We start from the raw sequence: 17,894 nt of genomic DNA, 5'->3' as shown, positions 1-17,894 counted from the left end.
TTGTAACTTCATTGTAAAACGAGTCACTTAGAGAGTAGACAACTAAATGGGGATTGGCCTTAATGTGTGGGAAGAAGTCTTGATCAGAGGTCTGACTCCTGGACCACTGAGGGCCACCTGTTTGTAAATGACACTGGCAAGAGACCCTAGGGGGTGGCGGGGCCTGTGGGGGGCCCCCCTGGGATGTCCCATCTGCCCAAGTCATCCACATTCAATTGAAACTTTTAATCCACTTTTAAAATCTACAATACCTCCCAAAGCCACATTTTGGGGCCAAATTTGACCCCCCAGGATCAAAGAATATTTGAGTAAAGAAAAAAAATTTCATTTCAAAAGGCCAATCTATACAGTGAAAAGGCACCACTTTAGGACCCAGAAACACTGAAGTCAAACTAGTGCTGTTCGATCTAATCCTGATGTGTGTGAATGAGGTCGGCATTAACCCCGTTACACAGATGAGGAGACTGGGACTCAGTGGTAAGTAGGGGTTTACGTTGTCCAAGGGGCACAACTCCTCAGGGCCAGAGCTGAATCCATCTGATTGAGAAGCCAGGCCTGGCTGCCTCCTCCTAGCTACCATGGACAATCACTAAGCTTTTTTTCCTGCCTTACAAGAGCAGGTGCACACAGCCCGAGGCTGTGGGCTGTGGCCCGTGTGCGGGGTTCACTTTGTGACGGAGGCTTCTCCACCTGCCGGTGTCCCGAATAATGGCTCTGGCTTGAATGTGCAATCTCTAGTAAGACCAATTACCTTTGCCTCAGCTGTGCTAGCACAACAATGAGGGAGAGCGCGCGCACTCCCTTTGACATCTTTGAGATGAAACGTCCAGGTGCAAATTCAAATCGTTTATCTTACACCTGAAGGTACTTGGGCAAAAAGGAAGGGGGAAGAAAAGATAATGACGTGATTCCAAACCCTCTTTGTTTAAAAGGAGCAAATTTCAGAGCTTGTATCTAATTCTTGAGATAATGGAAAATTCCACTGAAGGCCTTCAGAAAACAGGAGTCTGGTGTGAACATAGAGCGAGCAGGCTCTTCCCCTCCCTGTCCCTCCCCCCCCTCCATCCAGCCCGCACCCCTCCGCTGCGCACCCGCATTCTCAGGTTTCTGAGCGGTCAGGCGAAAGGGGTGAATCTTTAGAAATGCTAATCCATTTCCCTGCTGGGAAGACTCGGAGGGAAGGCTGGACTCCAGTTGGAATAAACAAGGAGCAAGAGTTCCCATCCCTCCGCGGAGAGAATCAGCCCCTTGCTTGTTGCAGCTCTGAGACTCCGAGTCCTTTGAACATTCTGCCTGAGCCTTAAAAATAGCAACGCCCAGGGGGAAAATGTGTTCAGAAAAGGCACCTCCCCGGATCTAACATCAGGGTGTCTTAAGGCCCATCTTTCGCTAAGATATTTCCCATGGAAGCCTGCAGCTATAAAAGCCCCCAAAAGAAAAGAGACATTCGCCTAACAAGCTCACTAAAGCAGGACCCGGTGGAAGGGGCCTCAGGCTCTTGGAAGATCTGGAAGTCTGTCTCTGGGAAGCAGGCTAGCTCTGTCATCCGAATGTCAAAAGCCCGACCTGCATTTGGGCTTTACTGTGGCAAGTGTTCTCACAACCCACCCAGGCGTCATGGCCACCAGCCCATGGAGGCCCGTTCTCCCAGCACGTGCGAAGCCTCCAGGAATACAGGCCGAGATGCCTTACATTGTCCCAGCACCAGCCAGTGCACCACTGCCGTACCCTTCTTCCGAGTCACACACCCTAGCCCTTGTGTCCTGCCACAGCTCCCGGAAGTCAGTCTTACTACCACTATTTGCATTTGTGGAGCGTGGGCCCAGAGGAGGGCAAGTCACTTACCCAAGGACACGCAGCTACTAAGTAAGGATTTGAGCCAAGATCTCTCTACTCTGAGCCAAGTGCCCTTGGCATTAAAATCCTGAGAACAAAGAAGTTGCCACTCGGGCATTTTTTATGTTTGTCTACACATTTAGCATCCTTGGTCAGAACATTAGAGTGCTGACGTATTCACCATTCCACCCTCAACCGTGGGGTTTTCACAATATGATGAATCCCTCCCACTCTGAGAAGCCTTGGATGTTCTAAATAGTTCTCCGGCCAAGGACACTGGGGCAAGAGGCGAAGGGGGGAGGTTGCTGACGATCTCCTCACACCCTCAAACCACTGATAACCACCCAATTCCACATGCACAGAAGGCACTGCTTTCTCTGATTGCCAGCCTGTGAACCGGGTAGAGACTGGGAGGAAGACAGGGCTGTGATTATGATCATATCCTCTACGACGGGCATCTGCTGTGTGTACATTGAGGCAGTGTGTCTTTGGGACCACGTCTCTGTGTTCTATAAATACGCTGGCTGCCCTCTGAGCACATCCTGGCTGCTGGCACTCCTGCCGGTGAGGCCATATGGCAAGATCCAGGCACCCGCATTGCTGTGAGCAGTGGCCAGCTCTCTTCCTTTCCTTCCTCCAGGGGGGCGCCGCCCTAGACCCCCACCCAGCGCTTCAGAGGTGCCCCGCGCTGAGGATGAGGCTCGCCTGCCCCTCTTGCCCACATGGCTCCTAGCCCCACTGCGGGGAGGCTGTATCTGCCCCTGGCCCTCAGAAGGCTCCTGCCAGGACTTGGAAAGCTCGGCCATCGCTGAGGCTTTTGACTAATTGTCACCACAGCTAAAGATAGGCCTCAGCCTCCCACTCTGTCCCCAGGACACAGCCTCCCACAGAAATCCCCTCTGAGAACCGGTTATTAACTTTCCAGTATGCCCGGTTTGGTTTGCTGATTTTATTTAGTGACTCTCCATCATTCCTAGCTTACATTCCCCGCAGAGGACTTATCTATTTGAAGCAGCTAATAATTTACTAACACCTTAAAAAACAAAAAAATAACGGGCCGTTAGAATGTCTCTTGGCATGTCTGTCTCCATATGGGAGTGGCCAGCAGGGAGCACAGGAATGGGTCTAACTTGGTCCTGTGCCTTGCATGAGAGGTGTCTGTGGACCCGCCCCCCCCGCCCCCCCCCCCCGCATGTTTGCTGCTCACAGCTCTCCTCCCGCCACCAGCTCTGAGAGAGGCAGGTTCCTGCAGGCAGCAGGCAAGCCACTGAGTCAGTAGGGAGACCGTCAGGGCTAGTCCCAGCTGCCAGCCAGACCCACGACCACGAGGTGCTCTCCCTGCCCTGTAGCTTCTCTCCCAAGTACCCTCACGTGATCCAAGAAGAAAGAAACTGCGCGCTCGGCTGGGTTTACATGGGAATACCATCTGGGCCAAGATCTCTCAAGACACCCTCCGTCACCTCAAAGCCACCTGGGAGCTAAGATCTGGACCCCCATTTTCGTGAGGATTGGATGCAGCTGACTTGCTAAGCCTTGGCATAAATGGCCCAGCCAGACACAAGCCCCAAACAGCGGACTCTGCCCACAGGGGTCTCTCTGCCCCAAGCCTACCCAAGAGATGTTTGGCTCCCACTGGCCAACCTGAAAACCGGGAGTGTAGGGAAAGGAGTTTCCTCCTCCAGCTTTAATTATGGAAAATTTCAAATCTACAGAAAAGTCATCATGGTAGTACAATGCCCTCCCCTATGCTCTTCCCTGAGATGCACCGATTGGAAATATTCTGCCATGCTTGTTTAATCCGTGCTTAAATATGAAAATATCAATATGGATATCTATTTTATCTCTTTTAAATTTTATTGTGGTAATATACACAGAACATAACATTTAGCGTCTTAACCATTTTTAAATGTATAGTTCAGGGTCATGAAGTACATTCACAGGGTTGTTCAGCCATATGCACCATCGTCTCCAGAACTTTCTCATCTTCCCAACCGGAAACTCTGTCCTGAGTAAATGGTAACTCTCTGCTCCCCGTCCTCTCCAGCCCCTGCCAGCCACCATCCTATTTTCTGTCACTATGAATTGGACTATTCTAGGGCCCTCATATGAGTGTGATCATATAGTATGTGTCCGTTTGTGACTGGCTCATTTCATTTGGCACCATGTCCTCAAGGCTCATCCATGTTGTAGCATGTGTCAGAACTGCTTTTGTAAGGGCCGTTGAGCTGAGCATGTCCGATGGACACCTAGATTGCTTCCACCTCTTGGCTACTGTGAATAATGATGCTGTGAACATGGGTGTGCAAATATCTCTTCCGAGACCCTGCTTTTGATACTTTTGGGTTTATGCCCCAAAGGGATTTGCATTTCTCTAATGACTAATGATGCTGAGCATCTTTTCATGTGTTTATCAGCTATTTGTGTATCTTCCCTGGAGAAGTGTCTATTCAAGCCCTTTTTGTTTTTTTAATTAGGCTTTTTGTGTTTTGTTGTTGTTGAGTTGTTGGAGCTCTTTATATATTCTAGATATTAACCCCTTATCAGTATATGGTTTGCAAGTATTTTCTCCCATTCTGTGGCTTGCCTTTCTACTATGTTGATAGTGTTCTTTGATGCACAGAAGGTTGGATGTAGTCCAGCTTACCTACCTTTTTCTTATGTTGCCTATGCTTCTGATATCGTATTCAAGAAGTCATTGCCCAATCCAATGTCATGAAGTAGATACACTGTTTTGGCTGAACCTTTTCAAAATAAAGTTGCAGACACCAGGATCCTAAACTCCTGAATACTTCAGCGTGTATTGCCCAAGAGGAAGGAACCCAGAGGAGGATAATTACATGTAACCCCATGCCATCCATTATCACACTTTGGACAAGTGACAATAATTTCCTACCCCATTCTCTATCTAGACCATATTCTGATTTCCTTAGTTGCCACCAAATTTTGGTTTGAAGACTTGCGATCATGTGATCTTGCTGTTTTGTGACCAGCAGTTAGGGAGGTGGTCCTGTAAGATCCCTGTAATGCTTTCCTGTTCCCCTTACTGTTTATTCAGTTCCCGGGCCTCTGAAGAGGTGGCTGTGGTGTGACTGGGTGGAGAATATGGTGGCTGCTCTTCCCCTTCTTTTGGTGACCACTCAGGAGCTGTATGTGAGTCTGGGGTCACAATTCAGGGAATGCCACTCCAAAGGAGCAAGCAGGGTTGCCTGTCTGCATCACTTGTGGTTGTGAAGACCCTCAGCCCTCCAGAAAGAAGCCCCAGAGACTTGTGGGTTTGTGCAAACCGCCTGCGCCCATGTGCCCAGGGTCATGACGTGCCAGCCCAGCTCATGGCTCCAAAAGGCAGAGACCAGAATGTCCAGGAGTTTAAGCTTTAATAGAAAAAGTAATTCTTGGGAAAGAATGTTCAGTAATTCACATGCTCTTGATTAAGTGGTAACTCATACACGTAGGCTGATCCTGATTAATCCTTTTTATATCCAGAAGGGAACTGCAGTGTCCTTATTTCTGATGGTTCTTGTCTAGCTCAAGAATTTCAAGCACCAAAGTTGGGCACCTACTCTGGTAGTCATAGCCTTGGGGCTCCTGGTGAACAGGGCTTGCCTTCAGTTGACCGAGTTGGGGAGACTTTGGGCCAAGTTAGGCAAGACCCTCATTTCCCCTCTGCCATCCTGCAGGTGGCACATCAGGTCAGCAAACTTTCATGGAACCCCTGCTTCGGGCCAGGCCCTGAGCCAGAGGCTGGGAATACCTGATGAGCCACCCTGTCTTCCAGGGTCATAGGGACAGAAAGAGACACCAGTGGTTCTGGTAGAGGACAAAGAGGTAGGCTGCGGGCTCGGTGGGGCGAGCATAAGCTTTGCAGCAACAAAGCCTAAGTCCAGACCCAGCTCCCCGACTCTGTCTCTTTCTTTGTGCCCCAACATGACCTTGGAAACCACACTCAGTGTCACTGGTCCTCGGGCACCTTGGGGGCCAGGCTGCAGCCCGGTGCGGTGTAGACACCACAGAGATGGGGGCTGTCATTACCACATCTGTCCTTACAGATACCAGAGCCTTGGGGACAGAAGTGCCAGCTTCCCCAGTGGTGTCTGGGCATGGGTCAATGGGAGGAAACACTTGAACTGGCCCCCGAGAGGGAGCAGAGCCTCCCCAGTAGACAGGAGGAAGGACACGGGAAGGGGCATTCCGGAAACTGGAAATGTCAGGGGCAGCCGCAGTCTGTAGGTACAGAAGATGGCACAGGAGAGGACACGTGGACAGGCAAGCTTGCACTGGCGGCCCCAGGCGAGGCTGTCTTCCATGTTCAGTATGTTCCGTATTCAGGCCAATTTTGATGGTAAATTCTTATTTGCGTTTAGAATATTCCACAAGCCTGGCAGTCATGAGAACACAGCCCCACGAGCCCCAGGGAAAGCAACCGCCAGCAGCTCCAGAGAGCTGACCTTTTGTGGAGGGTGGGGGTTCATCTGTCATGCCCAGACGTTCCTCGTGAGATGAAGTAAAGAGGGACCTTTTCCTCTAGGCCTCCTGGTGTCATTCCAGCTGTGATCAGCCCCTCCGCCAGCTGTGGGCCAGGGAGCCTGCTGCAGAGGTTCCCAGGGGCCACCCAGGGCCCAGAGGGTGCTTCTCGGGCGGGTGGAGGAAGGTCGGCTTGCTCATGCGTTCAGCCGCCCAGTGTCTGCCCCGGGGGGCGGGGGGGGGGGGCGGCGAGGCTTGAGTGCAAGGCGCGCAAACACCTAACCGCCGTCGGGGGGCCTGTGTGGGGCTGGTGGGGGGCCGCGAGCCTGAGAGCCTGGGGAGGAAGGCCTCCCTGAAGGGGTGAAGTCGGCCCGGAGGCCCGAAAGCCGAGTAGACATCAGTGAGGCGAAGAGCGTCAGGCCGGACAGAGAAGCACTGGAGGGGGGAGAGGGAAGCCGGTGCACGGATGACGGCGTTTTCACCACTACAGATCGCCTCTCCCACCGTTCAAGACAAAGATGGAGCATGAATGGACTGCCTCTGCAAAGACCTGCCAGTCCATTTTAGGCTCCCCCAGGGTTTCCCAAAGATCATTTGGATAGAGTTGCCACCCCCCCCCCTCCCCTGCAGGCCAGAGAAGGTGATCTGATTTTTCCCGTGAAGAGAACAGCTGGATTAACAGAGACTAAACAATGGAGGAAGGAGGTGGGGACCCCAGGACGGACGGGCTCTAAAGCACAGGTGGACGTGGGAGGCTTCCAGAGGGACGGGGAGAGCTCCGAGGGAAGGAGGGCCAAAAAGCCCCAGCCGTAGGCACATCTATGGGTACTCAGGGGAAATCACAGGAGATTAGGCCTGCAGGGCTACATTTCTCTGTGAAGTGGGAGACCATGTCCTGTGGGTCTGGGCCCCGAGGGTGCCCCATCCTCTTCAGCAGCTTGTGAAGGAAAGCAACCTCTGGGACCCACCAGGTCACTTCACGATCTGTCAGGCCCAGATGTTTCTGGTCCTCACCAGGGATCCATCCCTTTCTTTTCTGGGGAGGGCCACCTCCACAGCTCCTGGCCATCTGAGTGCACAAGACCCACCTTTACTTTCTCTTCTCTGGACAGGGAGCATAGCCTGGTGAGTGGTTAAGAAGGCTAATATGGAGCCCAACGACCTGTGTTCTTAATGCTGGCTCTGCCCCTTACTTGCTGTGTAACTTTGGGTGAGTCACATCGCCCCTCTGAGCTTCGGGCTCCTCACGTATAGAACAGTGGTAATAATACTAGTCCCTGCATAGGGTTCCAGAGAAGTTTCAATGAGCAAATACAAGTAAAGCACTTAATATAGCACCTGGGACAGAGTTAAGGGCTCAGTATGTGAGTTATTTTTAATATAATTCAAATCAAAAATTAATTTTGCTTTTCATCACAGACTGGTTTTCTAAAAATACATCAAGAGAGTTGACTGTAGGGGTGGGGCCTATATTTTGTTCAACCAAAAGTTTAAGAAAACTCCCTGCTGTGGGTTGCAGCTATATTTACTGTGCTTTAGGGCAAAGTTTTCTTTCCATAGAGGGACCAGGGGCAGAAGTCAGAAGTCCCAGTTGGCACATCCCTCGCTTGGCACAAGTTCAACTTTGCTGACAGCCCTCAGAGCCTCAGAAAACAGTGAGGTACTAGAGGATCGCTAAACACACACAGGAGGCCAGGAAAATACTCATAGTTTACGAGATTATAGCCCAAGGAGAATCTTTGATGTCCCCTCCACGGGGAAATTGAGGCCCAGGAAGGAGAAGGGCCTTACCCGAGGCCATGTGGGTTGGGGTCTCTGAAGCAGACTCCACTCTACTTCTAGCAAAGAGTGGCTCTCCTCCCCTTGCTTCCCAGTATCGGGCTCAGATGCACCCACATATCATCACCACCACTGTGGACCAGACCTGGGCTTGGCACTGGGGCTTTATCATTTCACTGAATCTCCCGAGGCACTTCCACTATTATCCCATTTCACAGATTGGCAAATTGAATCTAGAAGAGAAGAGCCTTGCCCAGATCACACAGCTAGGAGGTGTCAGGGCTGGTGGTCCTCACTCCTCTGGTCTTCCTCATATCGTTCAGTCGACTACCCCAAGAAAAAGGACTTCAAGTCTCAGCCAGTGGAGGTGCCCCAGAAGTCATTCAGCTGGAGCAAGAATTCAGTCGCCTGGACTCAGATCAGCCTCTGGCTGGTGTGTTGCCAGCAGACACTGTTCTCAGCTGGAGGGACCAGCTGTGGTCCAAAAAATGGAGGGAGCTGGGTGTGAAAGATAGTACCAAAGACTGGCTCTTTGGTATGTGTTTTTAATTAGACTTTTTATTTGGAGATAATTATGATTCATATGTACTTATAAAAAAATATAATACAGAGGGATCCCGTGGTGACATCTTGCAAATCCCTAGGACAGTATCACAACCAGGATACTGACATTGATACAGTCAAGCCCCAGAACATCCCCATGACCACAGTATCTGTCATGTTGCCCTTTATGGCCACATCCACTTCCCTCCCATCTCACCTCTCCCGAGCCCTGACGACCACTAACCTGTTCTCTCATTTTGTCATTTAAAGAATGTCATGGAAATGGGATCATACAGTAAGTCATCTGTTGGGACTGACTCTTTGGTCTCTGGTTTTGAATGGGCTAGTTCTGCTGACCAGTGATCGGGGCTTGGACCTGGCTAGGAGGGAGAGCCCTGTCCATCTCCTTCCTGGGGGTGACAGGACACATCCCTACCCTAAAAGGACTTTGGGCAGATTTAGATCTTAAGCTCTCAAAAAACAAAGTCTGCCATGATTAGGCCAGAAGGGTTACTTGGGGGGGGGGGAGGGAGGGTTGGGCCCTCTGAGCCTCAGTTTTCCCACATGGTACGGCCCTCCTTTCCCTGCTGGTCCCAGTTTCCCTCTGCCCCTTGCCTTCCACCCAGGTTCACACCAGGGCCTGCCCTTTCCCCAACACATCTGCTGGTTCCTTCCCCAAGCCCGTAATAGACCATTGTGTAAACAGGGCCTACGTGATCAAGACATGGAAAAAGGAAGCAGGAAGACATGGCAGGGAGCCACTTGGACTGTCAGAGCAATTAAACCCAGGAGCAGACTCCTGGAGGGCCCTCGCATGCCCGGGTAGGTCTGGGTCAGCAGGGCAAGGTGTCAGGTGGCTTCAGGCAGGACTTAATGGGCTCTGGCCCTGTGCTCTCATTAGCACACATTCCTGGCAAGCAGGGCCCTGCAGCTTCACATGGAGCGCTGTTAGCCCAGGCTCACCATCCTGCTGGGACCAGACCACACAATGGGGGTTTAACAGGAGAGAGGCTTATTCCTCTGCACAGTGACTTCTCATGGCCAGTGGCACCCAACTTTTTTTTTTTAATTTTATTTTTTTAAATTTTATTTATTTATTTGACAGAGAGAGAGACAGCAAGAGGGGGAACACAAACAGGGGGAGTGGGAGAGGGAGAAGCAGGCTTCCTGCGGAGCAGAGAGCCCGATGCGGGGCTCGATCCCGGGATCTTGGGATCATGATCCAAGCTGAAGGCAGATGCTTAATGGCTGAGCCACCCAGGTGCCCCGGCACCCATCTTTTTGCTCAATGTTTCCAGGGTGCAGCCCTCGTCTGTGTGGTCTCACCTCTCTCGCTACTCCACCCGTGTTCTGCCCTCACCGGTGGGAGGAGGGAAAGGGGCAACAGGATGACAAACCTTGACCAGAGGGTGCGCCTGGCACTGCTGCTCGCTTCCTATTGGCTGGGATTTGGTCACATGATGACACCACTGCAAGGGAGGCTGGGAAGTGTAGTCCTTTATTCTGAGAGGTGGTATTCCCAACTAAACACCCAGGGCTTTATAGGGGAGAATAAGACTGGGGAAACTAATGACAGGTTCTTCCTCTGCAAAACAGGGATCACGAGAGCCATTCCTCCTCATACAGCATGTTAATGAAGGTCGTGAAGGTGAAACAGGTTGAGCACTTAGTGCCAAACTTGTAGGAGAACTCAGAATAAATGTTAGCTATCCTTATTTCTTTTTACCAAATGAGATCCTGCATGTGGCACCCTGGCCCCATGCTGAGCACAAAGTATGTGTCGGGTCATGGGTGCTGCAGTTGCCATTGTTCCTGTTAGAGTCAGTTTACGACAGACTTCCAGCCCAGGGCTCTCTCGTAGACTCTATAGTCCTCTCCCCAAGCAGGTTTCCTCACAGACCCTGAGTGATCTCCCGCTGTGGCCACGCGCTGCCCCCGTACTGCCCCCTCCAGTCCCAACCTCTCAGCCCCCAGACAGATGGTCCGGCCCTGCAGGAGTCACGCCAGCTCAGCCGCAGGGAGTGGCGAATCCCTCTCGTGTGGCTTTTCTCGAATGGTCTGGTTTGCCATGCTCAGTCCCCCAGCATGAAGGAATCTGGGGATGGCAGGGCTGACCCAGGACGGCCTGTCTCCTCTTGGCACGGATCTAGGATTCTGGCCCAGGCCCTGTAGGGGGTAGTGAAGAAGGGGAGATGGAGGCCCTGCATTCGAAGAATCAGAGTCAGAACACAGTGGATACTCTGGCGGCCTCATGAGACAGCTGTTCCCATATACCTTGTCCCCATGGCTCCTCTGCTCCCTCACCTGGTCCCGACACCACAGGGCACTTCTCCAACTACCTAAGAAAGAACCCATTGGCAAGGAGGAGGAAAGTGGGTGAAGGGGCGTTGTGGTCTCACACCTGCCCATATGAGCCTCAGAGAGTTCTAGAAACTTGTTATCCAGATTCTGACAGATGCCCCGTCTCAGGCCATAGTGAGCGGGCAGCTCACTGTCCCCTCAAAGGCAGGAGGAGTCAAGGCAGAAACTAATCTGGGCTAGAGAGAGCAAGACAGGCTGCCAGGGCAGCCTGGGTGGGCTTATGAGCCATGAACAGGGACAGTGTCAGGGAGAGGTCCAGTGGGCTGATGGTTAGGAGGGAGGACGTGCCTCCAGGCACATCCCACGAGGGGGCAGACATGCCCGAGGGTGGCAACAGTCTCCTTGTCAGGGTGGCAGGCAACCTCTGCAGCCCAGACCTGCCGTGAGCTTTGCTGCTCCTAAAGTTCGTGGGGCAAGGCCCTGCTGTGTGCCTTCAGGACCCCTCCTGCCAGCCCTGGGCCTTCCAGCAGTTCGTGTGGGCTCCTTACCCACTCCAAACAGGCAGACACTAAGTCAAGGAAGAAAACAAAATCCACACAAACTAACACCAAAACATCTTCAAAGCTATTCCTGAGTGAAATCATCAAAGCGAACAATATGATGCTGCTCACATCTTTTAAACGACAAACGCCTGCTTTGGAGCTGTCTGTGGGCACATGTGTGAATGTGGAACTCAGTAGAGCCCGGAAGAGGAGGCACCGGAAGTTGTGCAGGTCCGGGTTCTGGAAGGGCCAGCCATGCTGTCCGTTCTCGGCACCCACACCCCAGACCAAGCTCACTCGAATGGAATCAGCCACTCAGGCCCGAGCGGAAGGAAGACTACCAGGGAATAGGTCTGTGCCTCTGGACGGGAGCCCCCTGCCCCCCAGCCACAGATTGATGGAACTCTCTCTCTCTCTTCTACCTGCAGGTGGACCTTTATAACTCGGACCCGCTCAACTGCCGGGCAGGTCTGAAGGTGTGCTTCGTCATCCAGCTGCTCAACGCCATCGCGCGGGTGGAGCGGGCCCTCCCCAAGTTGACCTTGCCCTTCCTGCTGCTCCAGGGCTCTGCCGATAGCCTTTGTGACAGCAAAGGAGCCTACCTGCTCATGGAGTCCGCCAAGAGCCAGGACAAGACACTTAAGGTGAGCAGCTGCCCCCCACTCCCCCAAGGCAGGGGGAAGGTGGCACCCCGTGGGGCCCCCCTGGGGAATAAGCACCAGGAATCCCAGGCATTTGTTAATTCTAAGGGAGTGCGTGAGCCACTAGCTGACCGTTCTCGTGACCGAGCTTGAAAGGAAGGAGAGAACACTGAGAAGTTGTCAGGTCAGGAAGAGCACCCACAGCCGGGCATTGAGCAAAAGAGGCCTCCCGAGGGCATGTCTTCAGCTCTGTCATGACCAAGGGTCAAGGGCGTGTGTTCTGCCTGCCGCCCTACGTTGACCTTCTGCACCAGCAGCAACAGCTGCAGCCCAGCTGCTGCCACCAGGGGCTCTGAGCAAAAAGGTGCGGGGGCCCTGGTGGGATCTGGTCTGCGAGGGACTCAAGAGCATGTCCCGCAGAGGGGACGGCACCTGTGGCCGTGTCAGACACAACAAACTGCAAGGGACCATCTCGGAGCGCCTTTCGCGATGGCAGATGTAGTCATGGGCTTAAGATGTGCCCATTTTGTCTGTCTGGTGGAATGGGGAAGAGCCCCCACTGGAGGAGCACCTGCTGTGTACCCGTCAAGCGACACAGCTGAAGGTGGCCCTGTGTGGCTGGCTGGGCAGACACAGTCCCGGGGCGCCTTCCTGAGCAGACATGTCTTTGACCGTTGCCGCCACAGCCTGAGCAACCACACGTGGGGGCCCTACGTCCATGGCCATTTCCTGCTCGGTTATAAGGAGAGCAGGCAAGTTGCACAGAGCGCACACCTACTCAGTGGTGGGGTTGGGATTCGAACACAGGTCCTCTGCTCAAGCCCCCGGCCCTCTCCACCCTGCACCTTGCTGACAAAGGTGCTCGCATCCCTGCCAACCATCAAGTGCTCCCCTTGTACCATTAGGAAGTGCAGACCCCGTCCCACACCAACCAGCGGATGCAAATTCGTGGATGAAGAGAAAGGAGAAAAGGGAAAGGAAAGCAGGCTGGTGTCAGTGGCGGAGGGCGTGAAAAGGCAGGCAGAACTGCAGCCGGAGAGGGAGCCTCCCGCTGCCCACCTTGGCCTTGCCTCCAGGAAGACCACTCAGTTCATCATTAATTCAGCTACTCATGGGCACCTACTCTGTGCCAGGCCGGGGGAACCGACAGGCCAAGTCCGACTCTCCCATGCGGCCTGTGTCCCAGCAGGATGAGCAATAAACAGAAACCTGACCAGGATGATGATGCAGGGGGTCGTGCCATGGGTGGGCTGGGTGATCAGAGGGAATGGTGAAGCTCTTACTTCAGATGCGGTGCACAGGGAGAACGGCAGAAGAGCATTCCTGACCAAGGGAGAACGAGCCCAAAGACCCCAGGTTGGCGAGATCGCGGTGTGTGTAAGCAGCCAACAGGGGGCGCTGTGAGCCAGTCAAGGGAGTGGTGGCCTGTGTCACCGGAGAGTCAGGACGTTTTCTCTCCGTTCCATGGGGGCCGCAGGAGCCTCTGGAGCTGGAGAGCGGCCTGTGCTGACTTCAGTTCTCCAGGCATCCTCACAGCTGCCATATGGAGACAGGAGTGGAGGGCGGAGGCCAGCCGGGAGGGACGGTGATAGAGGGACCAGGGCGAGCTCCGGGTGGTAGACTTCGCGGCATGTGTTCTGAAATGGGGAACACTGGGAGAGAGAGCTAGGGAATATTGAGAATTCCATTTTGAGCTACCTATTAGAGAGTCCCATTAGAAATTTGAAAAAAGACCAGGGTGTCTGGGTGGCTCAGTCAGTTAAGCATCTGACGCTTGATTTCAGCTCAGGTCATGATCTCAGGGTTGTAAGATCGAGCCCTGCATCAGGCTCCGCGCTGAGTGTGGAGTCTGCTTAAGATTCTCTCCCTCTCCCTCTGCCCCCCCCACTCTTTCTCTCTCTCCAGAGGAAGGAAGGAAGGAAGGAAGGAAGGAAGGAAGGAAGGAGGAGGGAGGAAAGAGAAAGAAAGAAAGAAAGAAAAGAGATAAAAGAAAAGAAAGAGAAAAAAAGAAAAGAAAGAATTCAGAAAAAGAAAGGAAAGCAGGGTCTCTTACAGATACTCACACACCCACGTTCATAGAGGCTTATTCATAGCAGCCAAGAGGGGGAAGCAGCCCAGGTGTCCATCAGTGGTTGAGTGGATAAATCAAATGTGGTCTAGACCAACAATGGAATAGTGTTCAGCCTTAGAAATGAATGAAATTCTGACTCACGTCACAACATGGATGAACCTTGGGGACATTATGCTCCGCAAAATAATCCAATCGCAAAAGAAAAAGTACCGTATGATTCCACTTGTGCGAAATATCTAAAGTAGTCAAAAAACCGTAGAAATAGAAAGTAGAACGGTGATTGCCCAGGGCAGTGGGGAATGAGGAGAGGGAATTTAACGGGGCCAGAGTTTCAGTTTTGCAAGATGAAAAATTTCTAGTGATTTATTGCACAACCACATGAATATACTTAACACTACTGAACTGTACACTTAAAAATGATGAAGATGGCAAATTTTACGCTATGTTTCTTACCACAGTATTAAAAAAAGGAAATTTGGAGGCGCCTCTTAGCAGCCCCACTGGAAGTGGCAGTCAGTCAGATACACACATCTAGAGTTCAGAGGGAGGTCTGGCTGGAGATAGAAACTCCTGAATCACCAGCACATGGATGGTTTTCAAGCCACGAGACCAGATGAGATTACTCCAGGGAGGGAGAAGGAGGGCCACGGCCACGCCTGTGGGCCACGCCAGCCTGCAGAGGTCAGCGAGGCCATGGGTAAGCCTAGACTGAGACGGGGCTGCTACCGAGGCAGGTAGACAACCAGGAGGGTAGAAAGCCGCAGTGCAAACCACAAGGGGAGAGTGTTTCTAGAAGGTTAACTCTGGTCAACTTTTGAACGAAGCTGAGAAGTTAAATCATATGAAAGCAAACAGTGTTCCCTCACTCCTGCGATGTGAGGGTCACTGGAGCCCGTGCCAAGAACATTCGCTAAGGCTGGTGGGAGTGAAAGTCAGGTTGGAATAAGCTGAGCACCAGATGGAAGGCGGGGATGTGTAGACAGAGAGTAGAAATCACCCTTTAGAGATGGAGGCATAGACGGGTCTGTAGCTAGAGAGAGAAAGAGAGTCAAGGGAGGGTGTGAGTTGATTTAAGAAAGGGAGCACTAGAACATGATGGGACATTTAAATGTATTTGAACCATCATCTGATCAGAAGGCAATGGCAGCATAAAGAAGGGAGCCCTCAGTGCACGGGGCGCACCTGGAGCACTGGCCGTGCTGCCCCCGGCCCCCTGCCTGCACTGTCCCCTCCTGTGGCCCTGACTTCCTGTCTTTCCCGATTGCAGATTTACGAAGGTGCCTACCATGTTCTCCACAAAGAGCTTCCTGAAGTAACCAACTCTGTCTTCCATGAAATAAACCTGTGGGTCTCCCAAAGGACAGGGGCGGCGGGAACAGGGTCCCCCCCCTGAGCGCACCGGCTTTGTGGCCGGCCCACGGTCGGGGAAGTGGGCAGAGGACGGGCGGAACCTGGCTTCTCACATGTGGCTTGCCAGGGGGAGGGGGGAGGAAATCACAAATTGGAGGAATCCCTAGCACAATTTTGTCCTATACCAGGCTGTCTGCTTCTGGGTCTACTGTAAGGGGTAGACACTGTGTGTAAAAACAGAGAAGGGCCACAGGTAGTTTCCCGGGGACGGAATGTGCTCCAATGTCCTTAAAACCAAGCGAAGCCTCTGCCCTGCCCTTCCCACCCCCCCCCCCCCGCAGGTTCCCAGGAAATCCTGGTGTTCCTCAGACATCTGACTGCAATAATTGGAGGAGTCTCCACTCCTGCCCTCCCCGCCAGCCCCCACCCCAGGACCCTCCCCAACTGGCCCCGCTCTGTGGCCTTTCTCTGGCCGCGGGACGAGGTGGCAGGTATCAGCTCCCCCAGGGCAGACGCACGTGCCCTCCGAGGCCCAGAAAATGCCCGGGGCTTCCTTGGCAGGAGGAGCCACCCGTGACCCATGTCAGCTCCTGGTCAGCCTGGAGCTGGGCTTTGGGACAGGAGGAGGCTTGGCCCAGAAAGAGAACTGGGCGGGAACCCCCTCCTTGCTGCCAGGGAGCCTGAGGCTGCCCACCGAGTGCTTTACATATATTCAGAGACTGCCTTTCCTTGCGTGACTAACAGTACCTGACACCATGAGAGGGTAACTGTGTTGAAGATGAAGTGTCTAGTATATAATGTATCTTCTAAAGCAGAGACTATTTAGGTGGGTGGGTGGGACCACGGGGGGCTTGAAGGCGTTGGAGCCTGATGCCCCTGCACAGACGGGGACAGGCTGGCCGCAGGGCCCAAGGTTGAGGCGCTGGGGTGCAGCCCCGGGAAGTGGGGCCCCGAGCGGCGGCAGTGGGCGCTGCCGGGCCTATCCCTGCCTGGGCCCGTAGCTGCCTGGGAGCCTCCGTGCCAGCAGCACAGCTACCTCTGGTGGCAGAAGAGAGAGTCCCGACGCGGGGGCCCTGCCCAGGGCTGCAGGCCCCGGAGGCCATGGCCGCATGGGCCCGCCTTTCCCAGCAGAGGGCCCCGCAGCGCCTGGCCTGCCTTTCTCAGGGGCCAACACCACCCTGCCCACCCCGGGCCCTCACTTAGCGCCAGCAATAAATGGGGATCACCGCCCACTGCCGGAGGACTTGCACCTTCAAAAAGGACTGTTGTTACCTCAGGAGGCTCCTTAGTGCACGTATGACCCTGGGAGGGGGTGGAACCACGAGGGGGCACCTGCTCGGCCGCGGGGTGCAGTCCAGGGGCCTCAAGGCCCGGGATGAGGCGGCCGCTCTCCTGCCAGGCCCTCTGACTTTGGAGGCTGGGAGTTGGGGCTCCCACCCGTGTTCCTTCAGCAGTGGGAACTGCTGCCTTTCACCCACGCCCTGTTCTTCTGGGGCTTGCTCTGGGTCCCCAGAGAAGGGGTCCCCCTGCTTGCCTTCCAGGGGCCCTGACCACACCATGGTGTAGCCAAGTGCTAGTCACCCTCCAGCGGGCAGACCCCGGCCCCCAACGGAAAGTCCTGCAGGCCTGGGGGCTGAGGTTTGTGTTCCCCTGGCCCTCTGGTGGGGGCGGGGGCGGGCAGGGCCCATGGCCACAGAGAGAGACTTTCACTGCCCCATCTCACCTCTCTGGCTTCTCTTTGGATGAGAAAAATGTAAAAAATGCACCGAGGGAGGCCAGCCCCCGCCTATTCAAGCTGTGCCACTGTGTGAATGTTTCTGCTCCTCAGCTGAGGAAAAGCAGAAATGCTACCCACAAACCCACAAACCCCCCAAACCTCGAGACGCCCCTGAACCCAGAATTCTCGCTCAGAGCTGTGATAGCGCGGGTCACACAAAGTCGCTGCGCGTCCCACCCCCGCCGCCTCTCCCAGAGCATGCGCCGGCTCGGCCATTTCTCAAATTAAATATCAGGCACATGGTTTGACCGGGAATCATTTGGATTCATGAATTTATTTATATGAAAGCTCTGACAGAGACAAATTCAGTCACCTTTACATATCTGGTTAAAGGTTAAAAAATTGCCAATACTAAAAAGAAAAAAGAATTATTTGGAAACAGGACTGACTCCTAATATAGGAGGGGACGGGGACGTGGCCACACTGGCTGTGAATGGGAGCAGGTGTGGGAGGCACACACCAGCTGGTGTGAAGTCCCACCTGGGGCCACACCAGGGCCATGGGCCCACCTGTCCTGGGGGAGCTGTGCAAGTCTCGAATTGAGTTCATTCTCAGTGTGGACGGCTCCGTGCTGACACTGGGAGCTTCAGAGT

The 17,894-nt window shown here is 53.6% G+C and overlaps 1 protein-coding gene across 1 annotated transcript in view; it reads left to right on the top strand.

Annotated features, from left to right (window-relative positions):
* Positions 1-15,850, top strand: part of MGLL (monoglyceride lipase) — a 109,075-nt gene extending 93,225 nt beyond the window's left edge. Inside the window, exons 7-8 of the mRNA XM_028101814.2 lie at positions 11,891-12,106; positions 15,442-15,850. Coding sequence (XP_027957615.1) covers positions 11,891-12,106; positions 15,442-15,567 — 342 coding nt within the window. The 3' untranslated portion in view covers positions 15,568-15,850. The remainder of the gene's footprint in view (positions 1-11,890; positions 12,107-15,441) is intronic.
* The last annotated feature ends 2,044 nt before the right edge of the window (positions 15,851-17,894 follow it).

The sequence above is a fragment of the Eumetopias jubatus genome, unplaced genomic scaffold, assembly GCF_037043125.1.
Source record: "Eumetopias jubatus isolate StellerSeaLion01/CBP00866 unplaced genomic scaffold, mEumJub1_p1.0 scaffold_1, whole genome shotgun sequence".
In the NCBI taxonomy this organism is placed as follows: Eukaryota; Metazoa; Chordata; class Mammalia; order Carnivora; family Otariidae; genus Eumetopias; species Eumetopias jubatus.
This window is presented reverse-complemented; position numbering and strand designations above follow the sequence as displayed.